Here is a 19,524-nt window from a genome sequence, read left to right as displayed (position 1 = left end):
GCTTTGAAGTATAATTTTCAAAAAATTATTCAAATTTTAAAAAATAAACATACCTTATAAATTTAAATGATTTTGCATGCCTAGTTGCATGCATTTGCTAGTGGCCTAAATTGAGATAATTAGATTGAGACGAACCGCATGAAGCCCGTAAGGGCGAAGCTCTGACTATTTTAATGGTGCACGAGCAATTGTGATGCACATGGTGTAAGATATAATTTTTTTTTTCTGTAACCCATGTTACAACCTGATCGATAAGAAGGAGCCAAATCTTCTACTGAGTCTCATTCTCCAGCCTCACGTGGACATGGAAAATGGCGAAAAGTGCCAAAGACTTCCTTCTCATCGGCCTAGTCTAGTGCCCACCCGGACCTTTTCCAGTCTCTGTGCCGTGCTCCTCCACCTCAATAAAGCTCTTGAAAGAAAGCGATGGAAACCAGTGGCAGTCGTTGGCAGCATCAGGATAAGACTGCGCCCCTGCATCCACCCATCTCCCTGCTAACCTAACCTAACCTCCAACCCTAATCCAACGGCACGATTACATTGACGACAAAACCCATAACCCCATCAAACTTCCAGTAGACCCATAATACTCGTGACATATTCCACTGGATTCCGTTGTCGCATTAATGACCTCCTTTTCTTTCACTCTTTCACCCGCCTTCGACGCCACTATTCTTAGTTTCTAACCTTATCCCGGGATATCCATCAGGGTCAAGGGATATCCGGATAACCCCACAATCAGCCAATTGCGTACCTCCACGCGTTGAAAACGTCCTCCACGTCAGCATCACCACCTGGGCAAAAAAAAAAGATCTTCTAGAAAAGTGGCGCCCTTTTTAGGCTGGATGGTTCGCGCCCTTTTTAACTAAAAAAAAAATGAGCCCAACCGTCTACCGGTGAGCCCGAACCAAGATCCGACGGCCCAAATTCCTCAGCCTACGCCGCCGCCGGAGATGGCCTCCACCGACGCCGACGCCGACGCCGACGCCGTGGTGGCGGATTCGCAGCAGCTCGACCTCTTCCCCCTCCACCCGGAGCACCTTCTCTTCCAGGACAGGGACCCGCCTGTCGCCTGCCTCCTCGATGACGACGGCGGCGACGAGCGCCCCACTCTCACCGCTCTCCTCGGCGGCGCCCCCTCCACCGGAGACGGATCGTCGCCGGTGTGGGACGGCGACGGGGACGGGCTTGCCCGGAGGGCTCTCCGCGGGCGGGAGCGGTGGGTGTACTGCTGCTCCTCCTCCGCCGCCTCCTCCTCCTCGTCATCGTCGGATGAGGTCGCCTGCAACGGCGCCGGCGTAGACCTGTGGTGCGGTGTGCCGCAGGCGCTCTCGCTTAAGCTGGACTACGAGGACGTCCTCACCGCCTGGTCCGACCGGGGTTCCCTCTACATCGACGGCGATGGCCCGCAAGTTGTTCCCGAGCTCCACCATACCGCCTCCCCGGTGAGTCTATATTCTCCATCAGAAGAGAAATGAGCAGATCAGAGCCATCTGATGCGATGATGGATGATTGATGGCAGGTAATGGTGGAGGTGGGGAGCACTGGATGGAGGGTGCCGGAAAGCGATCGGGAAGCAGGGAACAGGGAAGCGAGGGTGATGCGGTACAAGGAGAAGAGGCGGAGCCGGCTCTTCTCCAAGCGGGTTCGCTACGAGGTGCGGAAGCTCAACGCCGAGAGGCGCCCCAGGCTGAAGGTAAAAACTTATGCCGACTCCCCTCTTCTCGACTCTGTTCTTGAACTGCCGAGTCCTTCTTATTATGTTACATGTATTAATGTAGTTTAATCAGGCATGAAACACGGAATTAGCAAGAGCACTTTATTAATCTAAAATCTGGACTATGATTTGAAAATTAAAAAAAAAACATTTGTGTGTTTGCACATCCATAACAGTTTGGATTGATCAATCTTTCATGGCATTAGTTGTTGTTTGATGTTATGCCATGATTGGTTTCTCACTGATTGTCAGAAAAATCTCAAAAAAAACATCTTTTATTTTATTTTACTTCTTTGAGAAAAAAAAATGAAATCTGATTATCATCTAAAAAATTTGTGCAGGGTCGATTTGTAAAGAGGAAAGATGTGGAATAAGGATCTTTTTCGGTGAACATAAGAATAAAGGACAGGCAAGGTCGGCTAGTTAGATTTCACCTTCTTGTAGATTATGTTTAAAAAACCAAGTATTTTGTTGTATGAAGTGTTACAGATGTTAAACTATAATGAATTGTAATATACAAACTGGAAGAAATAAGTCAATAAGCTTTTCTTCATGCCCAGTCTCTTGGTAAATATAGGGCAATAATGAAGTAATGACAAAAAAGAAAAAGAAGCAAAAAAAGAAAAGCACTCAAACATTTAAAGCTCTAACTAGCAAGCATGATTGTGGTTACACTCTCGTTCTACTAAACAAATAGGTTCTGAAGTCAACAAATATTGCTTGAATAATCTTAAATTCCCTTTTTTTGTTGTTCAAAATTGCTTTTAGAAACCAATTTTAAAATGTTCCGCTTTTGATATTAAATAAATGGATCATGATATTTTAACTTATCTGATCATAGAAGAATTTGAGTTGAGCCCCTCTTTTTGAACTTTTTAAGATGTGGATAAATGATCCCTGAGCATTGTACATTTGAAAACAGATATACTGATCAAAAGGCAGAAGACATACAATGACATGGATAGATACATCAGTTTTTAGTCCTCCCAAAGTAGTTGCCTCAAGTCATCACATAAACACAGATGCTAGTCTGGCCTATTGGACTGTTCTACATAACCATTACCATGGTCCACAAATATTTGTTTGGCAATGCCAAGGCATGTTTGCTGAAAATTATGCTCCATTCTGAAGTTTCCAAATCTTACTGCAGCTTCATTATGGCACAAAGTATATAGAAGATTTACAATTTGCTGCTTTTCTCCTTGTATGGAATCACGAGACCTGACATGACTTATATCCAGCAGAACTAAACTGTGTTTATACCTCCATCCTACACGATAACCATTTTTCTTCAATATTTGCATCAGAGTCTCCCTCCACTCTCTCCTAGTTTGCTTGTTGCCTCTTTTTGCCCAAAAAATACAAGCAAGTGCTCCTCAAGAGCTGTGCCTTTCCATTACACAAATTCATATAAATTTCACTGAAAGAAAAGGAGGATTTATATAGGTTATAAAATCTGTACTCGAAGACTTCCTAATCCTACTTAGCTCCCTCATTATTGCTTCAGTAAAACCCATGTGCCTCAGATTATTATATATCTACAGAAAGCTAAGTTAAATAACCCTTCCCACTCCTCTCGAAGTCGTCACCTCCTGCATAAACAAAAACAGCCTCATCAATCTGGTTTTCAAGCATAGGATTCTCAAAAATAATGTGCACTATTTTAACCATGTTACCACCAATGCACTTGCTGTGAGCAAGAGTGTCAAGACGGCTAGGCAGCCCCTAGCCGGCAAGGACCAATAATTTCCTAGGCAGCCCCTAATTTCTTAAAAGGTCAACAAAATATAAAAGCCCAATAATAACACAATCAACCTCTTCTCTCTTTTAAATCATACATATACAAAATCAAATTTATCATTTATATTATAACAAGACTTAGACTAATTAAACAATGGCAAGATTCCATCATAGGTTAATCAACTAAGTTAGAATATAGGAGTAAAAGGTGATAACAAAATCATATTATTAAAATCTAAATCTGAAAAGTAAAATATTTGATGAGTCTTACGAAAGTAAAATCTAAAACTCGTAAGCATAATTGAAATCCTATATTTACATCCAAAAAAATGTAACTCGGATAAAAATTTAAAAAAATTGGGAAATAGACAAAAATATGGATGAAAAGGAGAAGAAAAGAGGAAGAGAAAAAAAAAAAGAACTTCCAAATAAGAAGAGAGGAAAAGATTAATGTGAGAAGAGAAAAGGAATGGAAAAGAATGAGTATGAAAACATAATATAAAAAACTTTTAGCAGCCTTTGGACTGATGACAATTGTCAGTAGCCACCTGGAGGGCTGTTAGGCTCCACAAGAGCCTTTGGTCCATGGTGCATAGGCAAATGGGTCGATGATAGCTGGTAGAGGGCTAATTATTTGCCTTAGCATCAAGAGATGGGTGAGGTATCAGGTTGAGAGAGATAGGGGAAGCAATGGGAAAACTCAAAATAAATATTAAAATATGCTTCTACTTAATTAAAATAAGTTTATTTTGTTTGTAATAGTGGAACTAAAATAAAGCAAGAAAGCAACAGAACGACAAAATGGAGTTTATATCCTTTAATGTAAGGGTGCCTAGTTGGTCATTGCCTAAGCAATCTAGGCTCTCTAAGTGCCTAGGCGGATGCCTAGGCAAATCTTTTGACAACACTGCAGGTGAGAAAGAAGAATATAAGTAAATAAGAAGTCATCATGAAAAAAAATCAAGCTGAATATATACTGACCATTAGGGGGAGTCAAGTTTACCAACCATGACTTTTGTATCAATATGCCATCACATGCTTGCCACAATTTAGAGAAGCTTTACAATTAGTAACTGGAACTAAAAAGCATTTCAATGAAAACCTTCCCCCACTTCCTAGTCACCTTAAGATTCTGATACTCTCATAAATATCCTCCAGGTTGACATCTTTAGTTTTTCCAATCATTCTTCATTCCAAATGACTGTTGAAAGCTTGAAAAGTTTTGATTAACAAGCAGCCTTACAAACTAGCTCCTTCAGTTTACCAAATGTTTAAATACATGTACATGCATAAATTTATGCATACGTATACATTCCCAAGAATGTTTTGAACATCATGGGTACTTTCGCTTGGCCCATTGTCCAACCAAAGGAAAAAAAAAAAAACTGTACCCGTTTTCACCCATAATACTATTTTTACATGGTTTCTATTTCTTATTTTTAAATTAGGATGACAATTGCACTAGTTGCAACCCTCATTAAGGACCAGTCTTCCAAATACGTAAACAAATAAGAAACCTATAAGATAGCTCCTTAGTAGTAGTTGTGCAAAGCCCTACAAACTAGATTTACAAACTTGCTTGTTCTTAATGCGAGTTCAGCAAATCAAAAGCAATAAATGTCACAAATGCAAATAAAATAGCAACGGTGGGTATTCTGACAAACGTATAAGCAGCAACAGCAAAATCAGCAACGATAAGCAAAACGGTGGCGCACACATGGCTCCAGAAAATGGTGGTAAATGATTTGCAGAAGATTCTAGTTCCCAATCCAAGAGAAAAGAGGAAGAAATCAGGGCAACGAAGAGGCCTTGCACAGGAAAAAGGAAAATCAAGCAGAGAGTTGATGGTTTGAATTTAGCGGGAGCACTGACTGGAACACAGATAAGGCAATATCCCACATCTCTACCCTCTCTGTTCTTGGTGTATATACTTTGAATCCTAGCTGAAATATCGAATCTGTACCCATCCTTTAAATTCATCAAATTCCAAACTGTACACCATTCCTTTGGAGTTCCCTTTCTAGGTCTACCATTTAGCAAGGAACCATGGTAAAGTAGTTAACATATCAATTCATTTTATCCTGCTATTACCCTAATGGGACAGCACTAGTATCTAGAAATCCTATTCTAGCTTCCCACTCATTGACTTCTCAGTGAGATTAACTTAATTTGATTTTGAAAAGGCTTTCAACAAGGTCTGATGGAAATTTCTGTTTAAATTATTACAAATCAGGGGACTTCATTTCTACATGGCTGGATCAAAGCATACATTTCTCATGTTAAATCCGCCATTTTACTCAATGGTACTCTTGGCAAATGGGTCAAGTGAAGAAGAGGACTGAGACAAGGTGATCCTCTCAGCCCTCTTCCTTCTATCATATATGCTGATGTCCTTTCCAGAATGTTGTCTCTGGCTACTGCTAATGGCACGATTGAGGGTATCAGGACTGATCAATTATCAAACAAAGCATCCATCCTTCCGTTTGCAGATGATACCCTGATCTTCAATCCTGCTAATATATCTAATAGATCTTATTCGAAGCTGGTTCTACACCTCTATGAAAGCATATCAGGAATGAGAATCAATTTCCTAAAATCCTCTCTTGTTTATAAGGGGCCTCATGATGAAAAGGCAATCTTTTAGCTCAAATCCTTGACTGCAAAAGGGATTTCTTTCCTATCAAATACTTGGGTCTACCATTGAGACCCAATAAGCTAAAAGATGCAGATTGGCTTCCTTTGCTAGACAGATTCGAAACAAGGCTCTCAGTTTTGAAAGGAAAATCATTGTCCATGGGAGGAAGGCTATCTCTTATTACTCAAGTTCTCTCATCCCTTTCATCATATTACTTCTCATTTTTCCTTTCTTCAAAATGGGTTGTCACGATAATTGAAAGATCTGAAGGGGCTTCCTTTGGAAGGGCTCTTCTTCAGTTGCTGGTGGCTTTTGTCCCATAAGTGGTTGAGGATGTAAAAAGCAAAATTTTGGGGTGGCTTGGGAATCACTGATTTACAAGATTTCAATTGTACTCAAACAATTCCATAAGCATATCAGTCATTTCCACCTCAAACAATGTAGAAAGCAGAAGAAATCATAAATAAAAAAAGTATTATGTGATGTTTTACTTGCAAAATATGCTTCTCTGCTGCGCATTACTTGCTTTAATGAAGTGACAAGCTAATGCAATACATTAGATACACATGGTGGCTAATAATTTTACCAGATCCATAAGGGAAACAGCGAGAAGCAACAGAGCAGGAAGAGACTGACCTGCGCTGCTCGATGACTTTGGTATTTTGTTGAGGCAAGGCATCCAATCGATAAGTACCCAGTAAATGAGCCATAGGGATGGGTCAGCAAACAACTTTTGGTGTTTGAGAATCATAATACTTTCATGAAGCTGAAGACCTTGTGTAATACACTGCAAGCTGATTCCTTTGCAGGTAAAGCGTCAAGCACTTCAGTATAAAAATATACACAAACTCATTATAGAACATAATGTTATCATCTCTCAATCGTACAAAGGTTCTTGAACCAGAATCTTCATTTTCTCCAACAGAAATTCAAGTATATCTTCTCTGCCTTCTTTCAAAAGTAATTGTCTTAACTTTCCGAATGTTGAACCTGGCGGTCTGATACCCTTTTCAATCATTTCTTCTAACATGACACTAGCCCGATTCACTTCGCCCTTCTCGCACAACCCATTGATAAGCACAGAAAAGGTGTGCATGCTTGGAACAAACTGCTTCGAGCCCATGTATTTCCACACTTTCAAAGCCATCTCCAACCTATCATTCTCACAGAACATTTTTATCATCATCGTATATGTATCTGAGTCAGGCTCGCAATGCTTAATCATCTGGCGGAAAACCCTATATGCCTCATCATTCTTCCCAAGACTTATCAAGCTGCTCAGAATAATATTGCAGGTCCTCGAATTGGGAGGAATGCCCTTATCCTCCATATCCCCCAGAACTCTAAAAGCATTCTCAAATCTATTTACTCTACAAAATGCACTGATCAGTGCATTGTACACTGCCACATCAGGCTTAATACCATTCTTCTCCATCTTCAAGAATGTATCCACCGCATCCTCTATTCTCCTCTCAACTCCATAAGTATGAACCAAGACACTGTAAATAAACGATGTTGGCGGGCAACCATTGAATCTCATGTCCCTAACAACACTAACTGCCTCTTCCACCCGGCCTGCCTTGCAAAGGGCATCAACCATAATCCCATACGTGATGATATCCGGCTTGCAGCCCTTATCAATCATTTCTTGGTAAACCTCTCGCATCTTGGGCAAATTTGGGGCCCTCCCCCACCCTTCAAGCAAGATACTGTAAGTCTTGGCATCCGGTGCAAACTGGTCATTCATTTTGTCAAATATCTCCTGGGCCTTCCTCACATTCTTGGATTTGCAGAATGCACTGAGAAGGCTATTGAATGCTGCCAAATTCGGCACCACGCCGAACTTATCCATGACATTGAAGGCGTAGATGGCTTCATCAAACTTCTTCGCCCGTGCATACTTTCTCATTATCACGCAGAATGTCTCGATATTCAGAATGCCTTCGCGGCGCATGGCAGCAACAAGGTCCCACATGAGCTGGTACTGTCTGATCTTGGCGAGGGAGCCAATCATGGTGTGGTAGGCCCTGACACTGTGGGAGAAGCCCCGCCGCTTGCGGGTCCACTCAAAGAACCGGTATGCAAGCATGCCCGCATTCTCAAACCGCTTGATGACTGCCTCAGCCAGCTCCGTTGAGATGCGAATACCGGTCTCGTCGAGGGCACGCTCAAGGCTGACACTGGGGCAAGACATCATGATCTTGCATAGCCTCTTGGTGGGGTCAATGACATCTGGGGCATTCTTGCTGTTGGAGCTGTACATTCTTATCAATGCCTTCCATCCAATTGAGGATTTCTGATAGAGTTTGATCATATTACTATCAGATTGGATTGAAAAAAAAGCCTCCAGAAGATCAAATGAGGTCGAGATTTCTCCAATCAAAAGAGAATTTGTTTGTTTTTGGTAGTCTTAACTCAAGTTTAAACGATAAACAGCAACTATAACAATGTTTCTCTTTTATCGGAATTCATCAAAGAGTGGAGCTTCCATCGACTTCTCAGCCACCAGGAGCAATTCACTGGATAAGAAAGTTTGCAACGTCAATTAAATGAAAGTTAGTTTTCAACATTAACCATGCATGGAAGAATGACAAGAGATGGACTACACACTTGCAAAAAAAAAAAAAAAGGTTAACATTTGCTACCAAGTGTCCACCAGCAAGAAATTCTAACTGAATTAATTTTCTTTTAAAAGAAAAAAAAAAAAAGACCTTGATTCATCGGAATACATTGGGTTTTTCTTCAAGTCTACCTCGTTATTAACCATCTACTATCAACTGAGGGATCAAATTAGCGAATTATTAGTGGGAGCTAAGAGAGGGAATGAAGTTAGTCACTTAGCATCACAGTGAATGGAGGTCCTCAAAGCCTTGCAGATTTATAGAGCTAAATGGGAAGTCAAATTGTTTGAGTGTGAGAGAGAGAGAGAGGGAATGAGAGAGAATGAGTAAGAGAGCGAAAAATGGAAATCCAAAACCCTAGCAACGGCGAACCCAAGAGCTTCGAGATCGAAAAACCTAGCCATGGCGAAGCCTCCTCGACCCTCCCCTCTTCCCGCTCCAGCCTGCTGAGGGTGGTGGGTCTAAGACTTGACAGATACCATGAGGAGAGAAGAGAGAGAGAGAGAGAGACGGCATACCAGGCGCTCCGCCGTCCACCGTCGGTCTTCTGCCATTCGCGCCGGCACTGTGGAGGTAGAGGAAGGCCCCGCCTCCCAAATCGCGAAGTCGCGATGCCCTCCGATTCTGAACCGAAGTTTTATCCAAGGGTTTGGCTATGGTGCTTGATCCTGGCCGTCCATTGTTAAAGGCTATACTGGGAAACAAAAGGGTAAACCGGTTGATGTCCGGTGCACTACCGCCACTTCCCCTTCGCACAGGCCTGCGGCGCGGAAGATCGGGAGGCAAGGCCCGCAAGGCTCGCCTAAGGTGGTGGTGGTGGTGGTGGTGGTGGAAGGGGAATCCGGCAATGGCGGCGGCGGCGTAACCTCCTCTTCCACCAAATCTCTGTCCTCCTTACCTTCTTTGCTTACGCCGCCTTCCATGCCTCACGCAAGCCCCCCTCCATCGTCAAATCCGTCCTCGGCCTTCAGGTCGCCGCCACCAACTCCTTTGCTGCCGCCGCTGATGCCGGCTGGCCGCCTTTCACGGTCCCCACCGCCTAGGCGAACTCGACCTCACCTTCCTCTCCTCCTACTCCGCCGGCCTGTACCTCCCCGGCCACGCCGGCGACCGTATCGGCCCCCATCGCTTTCTCTCCTTCGGCGTGCTTAGCAGCGGCGTCTCCACCGCCGCCTTCGGGATGGGTTATTGGTTGCGCAAATTTACAACTAAAAGCATAGATGTAAACAAATTTTCGAAATTTATTCCAAAAGAAGATCTGTGAGATCACATCATAGTTGCATGAAAACATGAATTCAGAAAGAAAGCAATGAGAAGAAAATTTTAGCGGTGTTGGCTAAGACATGGCCTCTCTGCCTCAAGAAGGCATCTTGGGAGCCCTCACTAGCTCAATATTTTTTTGAAAAAATCACAAACATTTTTTTATCTGCTCGCATGACTAATTTTCGACTTGTCTTCCTTTCAAGTTTTCCATAAAACCTAAATGCTTGATATAGTCAGAAAAAAAAAATCATCAAAAAAAAATGTAGATGTGATTTACCAACAAAAATCATCAAATACGTGCTTAGATTAAGAGCTAATATAGATCATCCATAGGCCGACTTGGATGATCTATGATGGGCCGGAGGACGTAGGAAAGGGATTGAGGTGGCATTTGGTCCTCAAGTTACTCCAAATAGAATTGCTGGAGTGATTTTAAATCATTGATGATTCCTCAAGTCATTTGTTCCTCGATGATCTAAGATCACTGTGTTTTATATGCTATGTTTTAGTACTTAAAGATTTCTAAGTATCCATAAATAATCTATTTGGTATTTCATAAGAATTAAAGATCACTCATCGTATAATACTAAAATTATCCTTGATATATTTCATAAAAAATATATTTATTAACCATTAAAATATATTATGATAAAATATTAAAATATTTATTTCTATATTAATTATTAATATATTTCATAAAATATATTTATTAGTCTATAAATTATTACTTCAATAAAAATATTTTAATTATTATTATTATATAATTAATATTTTTAGTATATTATATTTTAATACTAATAGTTATTATTATTAAAAAATAAGGTAAATAGAAGTAATATATTAAATACTTTTATTATATGAATATAAAAGTAGAATAATTTATTTCTACGATAATTTAAAATTATTATTGAATAATAATATGACAATAATATGATTAACAATATATCATAATATAATATATGATAAATATAGTATATATAATATCAATAATATATATATTATATATAATATTGATATAATATATTAACGGTATATTGATATACTATTTTTTTTCATCGGACTAAAGAGTATTTTTTTCTCTTAATTTTCAGCCCAAAATTACTGTCCCGGATGATTTTGAATTTCTGGCTCACTAAGTTGGGCAGTGATTTGAAACTACTGCCATGTAGAATCACCGCGACGCAACCAACTGCAGTAATCTCATTACCTTTATTCGTATTATACTTGATTTTAGGATAATCACCCTATTTGCTCCTAAGATCTTTGCTACATTCTATATGTATTGGGACCATTCTGTCTTTCCGTATCAAAGAGTTCCATACTAGTAATTCCATTTAGAAAGAATGGTAAACAACACCCCAAATCCTTTCCTTATTTAAAGCGTCATATATGATGGTAAATTAAGGTCAGTGGCCTACAGCCCATGCCTAGCTCTTCAAACGAGTGCGAAGCTACAGTTAGGGAATTGTTAGGTACCTCACAACTCTAGAAAGACAGGAAGACGAACTGCCATCTACGTACAGGCGTACAGCCATGCAGGACACTTCTCATGATACAATATCATGCATGCGCGAGCAGAAACAAGGCTTCACGAGAGATACAATATCAGAGCTTGCACAAAAGTTTCCACATGTGGGATCAGTCCGGAAGTGGAATTAAGATACATGTATTTTAAGCAAGGCAATACATGAGAACAAATCAGATCATAATAAACTTCAATCATACTCTCTTTTTTTTGTCTAATGGAGGTACGGTGCACGAAGATAAAGGTGGTTCCAATAATTCCCATTTATCACAAGACTCCCAAAGTGCACTTGCAATGAATGATTTGACCCTCACGGAAACCTTTAACTCCAAGATGAATATTAGATATCATTTGACATCTCTCTACTGGTGTCGAACTTGTGATGACAATAATTGCGATACAAAACAAACCAACTCTACACGATAATACGTATCCTATCCACATCTAAACAACCATGATTAGCGAGATTGCTACCAGCCGACGCAAGCCCTCCCACCCAACTACGGAGCATCGGATGCATTTCCAGCTCGGCAAAGCTCATTATGTTGCACAGTTGCTTTCATTGCTTTATTAGAGCATGTATGTATCATTTTTTACGATTGGCACAACTAGGTGTGAGACAAGACAAGCTTCACCCATGACCCATCACAATCCATGCATCATTCCAAAGACATCACCAGCCCATGCATCCATCTTGGTGCCATCACGCCCGTCGGTCCCACGATCGTCGCTAATAAGTTTTTTTTTTTTTTTTTGTACCGGCGTTTCACACGCACATGAGAATGCTAATGAGATTATTGCAGCCCAGATTTTATGCCAAAGAAGAGCTGCATCACAGAAACAACCCTTGATAAGGTAAAAAGAGCAGCAATATAAGGCAAATGCATGATGAATAGGATCTACAGGAATGTGATGATTGGGTGCATCATAAAAACAATCCTAGATAAAATGAGAAAGATGGCAATCCAAAGCTAAATAATATAGAATGATTAGCATGGTGCACTGCCATAATCAGTGCAGGATATAATTTCTCTCAGAGACGTGATTAACATTTCAAAATTTAAAATGTTACTGGAATTGCACTCATGGGCCATCCATTCTATGGTGCCCAGCCGTGTGGAACCTCCACTTGTCCCACTCGTGACATTCCAACGTAGAAAGGAAAAAGTACACGTGGCAGACATGCACCGACCCATTACTCGTGCACTCCACCGGTTTCCCACCTAAAAGGTTCGGGCCAGCTGTTCCATCCACCCTCTCACGCTGGATTGAAATAATATTAAAATAAAATATAACCGTAAAAGCAAGAAAACGCCAAACTGCAAATTGCCGAGATTTTTTTAAAAAAATACATAATCCATACATTACATATACAAATGCACTAAATAAAATCTAAAAATAGAATAACTTATAGCCGCGCTCTTCATCTCCAGCCTACAAGGTATTACCAGCATGGCTAGTTTTATAGGCGGCACCCAATGCAACCCGGTTAACTTAAATACATGCTTGGTTTAGAGTCGAATTTTTTTTGAGCGCATTTAAATACTAAAAAATAGAATAACATAAATTGTCAAAAAAAAAATTTAATGACTGACGCATTATATATATATATATATATAGACACACGCATTTAATACCTTATTATCATAATATTTCATAAATATATGTGGTAAATAAATCCAAGATAAGGAGTAAGTCTCGATCGATACCATCGGAAAGTAGAACAGAAAATTTCGCATTTTTCCAATTATCCTGAAAATCCCAAAGTACACAACGAAACGAGCTCTTTAAAACTTTTGATATTCGTGGACAAGAAGGAGAAAAAAAAGACAAAGAAAGAGGAAAGGATTATGATGGTGGTTGCCTTTTTTTCCTCCGAAGGGCGACCTCGGTGTCGAGGCCGAAGCCATCGACCTTGGAGACCCGGACGAGGTCGGATTGTTTGAAGAGGCCGACGACGCCGTCGACGCCGAAAAGGTCGTTGGCGGAGTACTTATCGCCGCGGCGGTGGAGGGCGACGTGGAGGACGGCGACGCCGCCGGGGCGGAGGGTGCGCTCGATCTCGGCGGCGAAGCGGTCGGGGTAGAGGGCGTGGTCGAACACGTTGGAGAACTCGAAGTCGAAGGAGGCGTTGGGAAAGGGCTGGGAGTGGAAGTCGCCGGCGACGACGAGAGGCGGGGCTGGGACGAGGTCCATGCCGACGGAGTCGGCAACGCCGACCCGGCGGAGGGCGGCGACCTCCTGGCCGAGGCGGGCGCCGATGCAGAGGGCGCGGGAGCTGTTCGAGAGGAGGCCTTCGGATTTCAAGTCGGAGAAGAAGCGGGCGAAGACGAGGACTTTGCGGTCCCAGTCGCGGGTGGCCCAGACGCGGCGGAGGCGGGGGTTGAGGGTCTTGTTGAGCTGGTGTTTGATGTAGTCGTCGTAGGATTTGTAGCTCGGCCGGATTCGGAGGAGCGGAGTGGCGGCGCCACCCCCGGCGGCGGCGGAGGGGGAGGAGGAACGGCGATGGGAAGGGATGAGGAGGGGGAGGAGGAGAAGGAGGAGGAAGGAGAGTGAGAGGAGGAGGAGGAAAGGTTTGAGGAGGGGCTTTTCGGGAAGAGTCATGGTGAGGCGGAGACGGGGAAGAGAGAGTAGCGGAGGAGGGGTATTTTGGGAATGATGAGAATATAGGCGGTTAGAGGGCACGAGAGCGGTGCGGAACGCCGCGGAGCGGATTCCTCTCTCCCTCTCGTTGCCTCTCCACGTCCTTATCTCAGTGGGGTGGGGGTGCTATACGATCTGGTGGTCCTGCGGAGCATGGATGATGTACATAATTGGATTTTTGTAACCATAGAAGAAAATATAACACAAAACTTCTCTTTTAACACATTTCTCTTACACATTAAAGAAGAAATTCAAAAATTAAATAGGAATAAAAAAATCTTACTAACGAAGTCCGTCAATCTCTTAATTTAAAAAAATAAAAAAAATCATGTGTGAAGAGAGATCATCTATAAAAAAGACCATATGTATCCTTTTTCCTTCTCATCAGACATTTTCTTCTATCTCTTCATTATCAAGGCGTCTCTTTCATCCGTGAGATCTTTATTCTCCTGCTAAGTCATTTTCTTCGGATCTTCTAAAAATTATATATCGATTTACGTAAAGATATATATTGAAACATTAGATAACTACTTTTCTAGATATGTATTATCTGATCGTGCAGCGTGTATTCGTGAATACCATATTTTTGAAAATTATATATTGATTTACATAAAGATATGCATTAGATTGTTACTAGATGTGTATTAGAAAAACTTACGATATGTATCGGAAAACCGACGAGTGTTATCACTTTACCATGTAGTGTGTATTGATGAGCATCATATTCTAAAAATTGCCTATCAATTTACCTGACAGTACATATTAGGTTATTAGATAATTATATTGCTAGGTGTGTATCAACTATTCATATACTATATATTGGTGACCACCATATTCTAGAAACTATGTATTAATTTATCTGGAGGTATATATTAGGTTGCTATTAGGTATATATTAAAAAATTACTGTATGTATTAGGAAGCCAATGAGTGTGTATCACTAGATTAGAAAGAAAAAGGATGCGACAGTCTTTCTGCATGCACGGTCTCTATTGGTGCATAATTTTTTTTACTCTTTTTTAAGTTATGAAATTTGTTGGAAAAATTTAAATGCGCATGTGGCCCGAGATTCGGCCGTGTGTGCATTTGAATTCGCGAAATGCGTTCGCAAAATCACCGTGGGCATGTCTGCGGAAGGCACGGACACGTCCGCAAAAAGACCAAAAAGCCCCTCTAAAACACCCCTATAAATACCCCTTGATTTCATCTCTTTCGGTACACGAAAAATTAGAGAAAAATACTAGAAAAATTTTGAAGAAAAGTTTTCCTCTTAGCCACTTCTGATTTTTATTTTTGCAATTCTATTCAGTTTATATTATTCTTTTTATTTCGTTCTTCGTTGGATCTGCAAGTCCGATCGGATTCGATTTGGCTTTTTCCGAGACGTACCGAAGAAGAAGTTTAGGATCATCGTATCTCTGAGGAGAATTGCCGGAAGATCCGTACGTGGGGGCAAACACTTCTTTGGGACAACGTCTACGCGCTTCAACCTGCCTTCAAGCAGGCTATTTTCTCTTACTTTTGTTTTAAATTTAATATTAGTGGATCTGTCAGATTTGTAATTTTATGATTTGAATTTATTAAATAAATATATTTATTTTATGCTAGAATATATTTCTTTTGTGATAAAATAGATTTATTTTGATACCGATTAATATATATATATATATTGTTTTCTTTAAGAATTTCTATTAATTACAATTATTAGATTTATTTGCTTAGTTAGGTAATATATTGCTAACAATCCAAAGAAGTATTTGGTTTATTTTTTTTGTTAATAATATATAATTCAGTAAATCATTCTAAAAAGGTAATAATTTGTTTAACCTCCAAGAAGTTTATCATACCTCCATTTGGACTCTTCAAGGAGTAATTTCTACATCCCATTCAAACAAAAAATTTAGAAATTGGTTAATACATAATAATTAATTCATTGAATTGACTTATTAGATCTCAATCAATTATTCTAATAAGGTAAGAAATCATATAATTCATTGAATTGGTATTTTGGATCTCAATTATAATAATTGATTTGCTACCACAAAATCAGTAGTCAATTATTCTAATATGGTAATAAATCTTATAATTCATTGAATTAATTTATTAGATCTCAATCAATTATTCTAATAAGGTAATAAATCATATAATTCATTGAATTGACATTTTAGATCTCAATTACAATAATTGATTTGCTACCACAAAATTAGCAATCAATTATTCTAATAAGGTAATAAATTTTATAATTCATTAAATTGATATTTGAGATCTCAATTACAATAATTGATTTGCTGACACAAAATTAGTAATCAATTATTTTAATAAGGCAATAAATCAATTCTAATATATAATTCATTGAATTGACATATTAGATTTCAATTACAATAATTATCTAGCTAGTACTAAATTAATAATTAATTATTATTAATTCGAAAAATTCAAACAGAAAATTTGGAAGTTGATTAATCCATAATAACAAATTTAAGTATATACTTAGGATTTTGTAAAAATTGAATTTATGTGATTTCTAGTGATTATATCTACTAACTAATAATGTCAAAAAAAGCTTGTCAAAAATACATATGTGCCTAAAAAAGACTGGTACTTAAGTGAGCCTTGTGCTCCACCACCGATCTGAAACTAATCTGACTATTATTTTTTGGATATATCAACTCGATATTCAAAATTCAATGCAAATTTTAGTTCAATCTTTTGACATAAATTTTTTGCCTTCATTCAGACAAAAATGTATTGTACATAATAGGTTGGGTTGGAAAAAGAAAGGTTGAATATAAATCTTGGTAATTAGAAAAAAAATGGGTTGAGTCAAATGTTGGGTTCATCTGGTAACCTCTGAAAAAGCAGTTAAAAATCTTGAATTTTGTCCAATTTGTCCATGTCAATGTTACTGAAATTGGTATGCTATGTGATCTATTTATATTTTGTATGTCTTTAAAACAACCGCCGGTTGATTCTTTTGTTTTTCCTGATAGAAGAAGAGGCTCTAAGTTAGACCGCTGGTTACAAAAACTATCTCATCAAATGGGTGTAGACTTCCATCAAATTCTATATATAATGTTTTTTCCTTTCCTTTTTTGGGATTCCTTCTCCTAGCAGTGATCCATTTGTAGTAGGATTCTCGTTTGATAAAAATGGAATAGTTGACATGGGAGATCAACTCATGAGCTCTTTCTCATAACAAGTTTAAATAATATTAGAGAATTTTCACAAGGCTTAATTCTGTTAACTAGGAGCTCAACCAACAACCTATGATGGAAAGGATTTAGTTTGAATTTCCTCCTAGCTTATCTCATTGTATTAGAGAGGATGCAGTGGTATCCTCCTTATTCAATTGTAGTAAGTTATTGTGAGAATCCGTATGGACATATATTTAATTCCACATCGATTATTCGTTGGGTAGATTTTGGATATTTATACAAGATCAAGAATCTATGATAATAAAAATGATAAATGGAAGTATTGATGTCCCAATGGATAATGTGCCAATAGGACAATTCTACAAATGGAAAGGGTAATGAAAATTGTACCTGTAAGTCAAAAGGGTTGCCATTATAGCTTAAAACCTTTATTATTGATTTGGTTGTGTTTATAGATTTCATGGTACAATTCAACAGGATTCAAATCCATGATGTTTGATTCACTAAATAACATATGATGAGAAAACAAACTCCAATTAAATTAGAAAACATGACCATTTTAAAAGTTTCATCAAATGGCAGTTTTAGTTTCAAGAAGTTAGGTGGTATCCAATGATAACAACAGACGGGATGCACATCACTAAGAGTTTGTTTGCTTTTTCTTCCCTTTTCTGTTTTTGGTTCTCTTTGTTGTTAAATATAACAGAGATCATTAAGAATTATTGCTGGTCCAACCAAAAAGCAACATATAAAATAGTAATCTCTTTTCTTTCTCTTTTTTTTTTTCTTTTTATGCGTAATAGCAACAAAAGCTAGAAAAAATTTATTAGTAGTCCACTGTAGACCTAATCCAACTAATAATTTCTCCATAAAAAGTGTGTGAGGATGAGCCATCTATTTAGAAGGTGGTTTGAAGAAATTATATCCTACATCATATGCACTACGTTAATGGTGCATCATATCAATTCCATTTCAACATATCACTAGGCTAAGAATGGGTCAAAAATTTTTTTATCAGGAAAGCAGGCTGAGCGCCCGATTCTCCTCTCCTCTGACTCATGCTGAGGTGGTATTAAGGTGCGACATGTCAAAATAAGATTGGTGTGGTGCACCATTGATGCAGTAAATATGATGTAGGGTATAATTTTTTGGTGGTTTGAGTGGTTGAAGTAGATGATCCAAATTGCATTGATTAGATTTATGACCGAAGGGAGGATCAGCCATGGGGTTGTCTTGTGAAACTGTTTTTGAAACAGGTGCAAGTTGACAAAGAGCTGACTTATTATTAGCCCTTGAAACCTGACATCTTTTGAGTGAAATGTTACAAGGCGTCAAGACTGGATCAGGGGGTGGAGTTGTGCAGGTGAGGGCAGGCCGCTGTTTCTGGATATTCGTAGACTTCTGCAGGCGTGTGGCACCCATCAAGCTACACACGTCTACAGGGAAGCGAACTGTGCAGCTGATTGGGTCGCTTCCTATGCGGCTCACCATTCTGGAGGTTTTGTTTGGAGGGAGGGCGACATAGTGCCGCAGTCTTTTTCTGTTTTATTGTTTTCGGATTCTGTTGGCCATATCCACATCCGTAGGATGTGAGCCGCCGTTGTACCAAAAAAAAAAAAAAAGAGAAAAAAACAACACTCTTCCCACTTTTTTTTTTTTTTCTCTATGGGCCAGCAGCAGAAAGATTCATGTCCATTTTCAAGTACTCAAACTTTGAGGTCCGCATAGTCCTGAATAAGCTCAATTGCTTCCCAGCTGAAAGGAATGGATAGCAGTTGACCGGGACTGCCAAAATTTCCACGATTGATGCTATGGTGCCTGATATTCGTAGCCAAAAAGTTTTCTCTGTACAGCTGACGAGATGGTTGGTGCGATTCTTGCATGGGTGATTCGTGATGGTTTCATGGTATAAAGGTTCAATTCTCCAATACATCCTGGCATATGCCAACTTTGAAGCAATTTTTTTCTTCTTCTTCTTTTTTTTGAGGATTGGGCATTGTATCTTTTTATAATTTTATTCAATAAGGAAGTTTAGGGCGCAATTGACTCACCATTAGAATTGGATTCGGAATGGATTGGAATGTGAATTGGAATAACCGTATCCTCCAACGTGTTTAGTTCACGACCAAAATCAAAATTAGAATTTGAATGTAATTTGAATACTAAAAAAAAGTGAGGATCAGGGAGCCAGGACAAAACATATCAATTGGTAGCGAAGAACTAGAA

At 39.3% G+C, this 19,524-nt stretch overlaps 3 protein-coding genes across 4 annotated transcripts; 1 reads left to right on the top strand and 2 right to left on the bottom strand.

The window, feature by feature from the left end:
• Positions 1–841: 841 nt before the first annotated feature.
• LOC103712429 (uncharacterized) lies at positions 842–2,270 on the top strand. The gene is made up of 3 exons (XM_008798952.5): positions 842–1,445; positions 1,523–1,696; positions 2,059–2,270. Exons 1-3 carry the CDS (start codon positions 954–956, stop codon positions 2,089–2,091), a joined length of 699 nt encoding a protein of 232 aa, XP_008797174.1. The 5' UTR covers positions 842–953; the 3' UTR covers positions 2,092–2,270.
• Positions 2,271–2,580: 310 nt separating this feature from the next.
• APPR6 (Tetratricopeptide repeat (TPR)-like superfamily protein) lies at positions 2,581–10,264 on the bottom strand. 2 transcript variants are annotated; one of them, XM_088706386.2, is made up of 4 exons: positions 9,232–9,338; positions 9,110–9,156; positions 6,729–8,611; positions 2,622–3,309 (listed from the first exon to the last, which is right to left on the bottom strand). In XM_088706386.2, the coding sequence occupies exon 3, from the start codon at positions 8,404–8,406 to the stop codon at positions 6,970–6,972; it is 1,437 nt and encodes a 478-aa protein (XP_088562512.1). In that variant the 5' UTR covers positions 8,407–8,611; positions 9,110–9,156; positions 9,232–9,338; the 3' UTR covers positions 2,622–3,309; positions 6,729–6,969. The 2 variants fall into 2 exon arrangements, with proteins under 2 accessions (XP_088562511.1, XP_088562512.1); XM_088706385.1 differs by lacking the exon at positions 9,110–9,156 and having other exon boundaries at positions 2,581–3,309; positions 9,232–10,264.
• A 2,956-nt stretch (positions 10,265–13,220) lies between these two features.
• Positions 13,221–14,252, bottom strand: LOC103713569 (uncharacterized). The gene has a single exon (XM_088706384.1). It carries the CDS (start codon positions 14,103–14,105, stop codon positions 13,350–13,352), a length of 756 nt encoding a protein of 251 aa, XP_088562510.1. The 5' UTR covers positions 14,106–14,252; the 3' UTR covers positions 13,221–13,349.
• Between the last annotated feature and the right edge of the window lie 5,272 nt (positions 14,253–19,524).

This window comes from Phoenix dactylifera, chromosome 11 (genome assembly GCF_051530095.1).
Source record: "Phoenix dactylifera cultivar Ajwa chromosome 11, Ajwa_hap1_PhDact_Kaust_v1.1, whole genome shotgun sequence".
Taxonomy (NCBI): domain Eukaryota; kingdom Viridiplantae; phylum Streptophyta; class Magnoliopsida; order Arecales; family Arecaceae; genus Phoenix; species Phoenix dactylifera.
The sequence above is the reverse complement of the archived record's forward strand: the minus strand, read 5'-3'. Positions and strand labels throughout refer to the sequence as shown.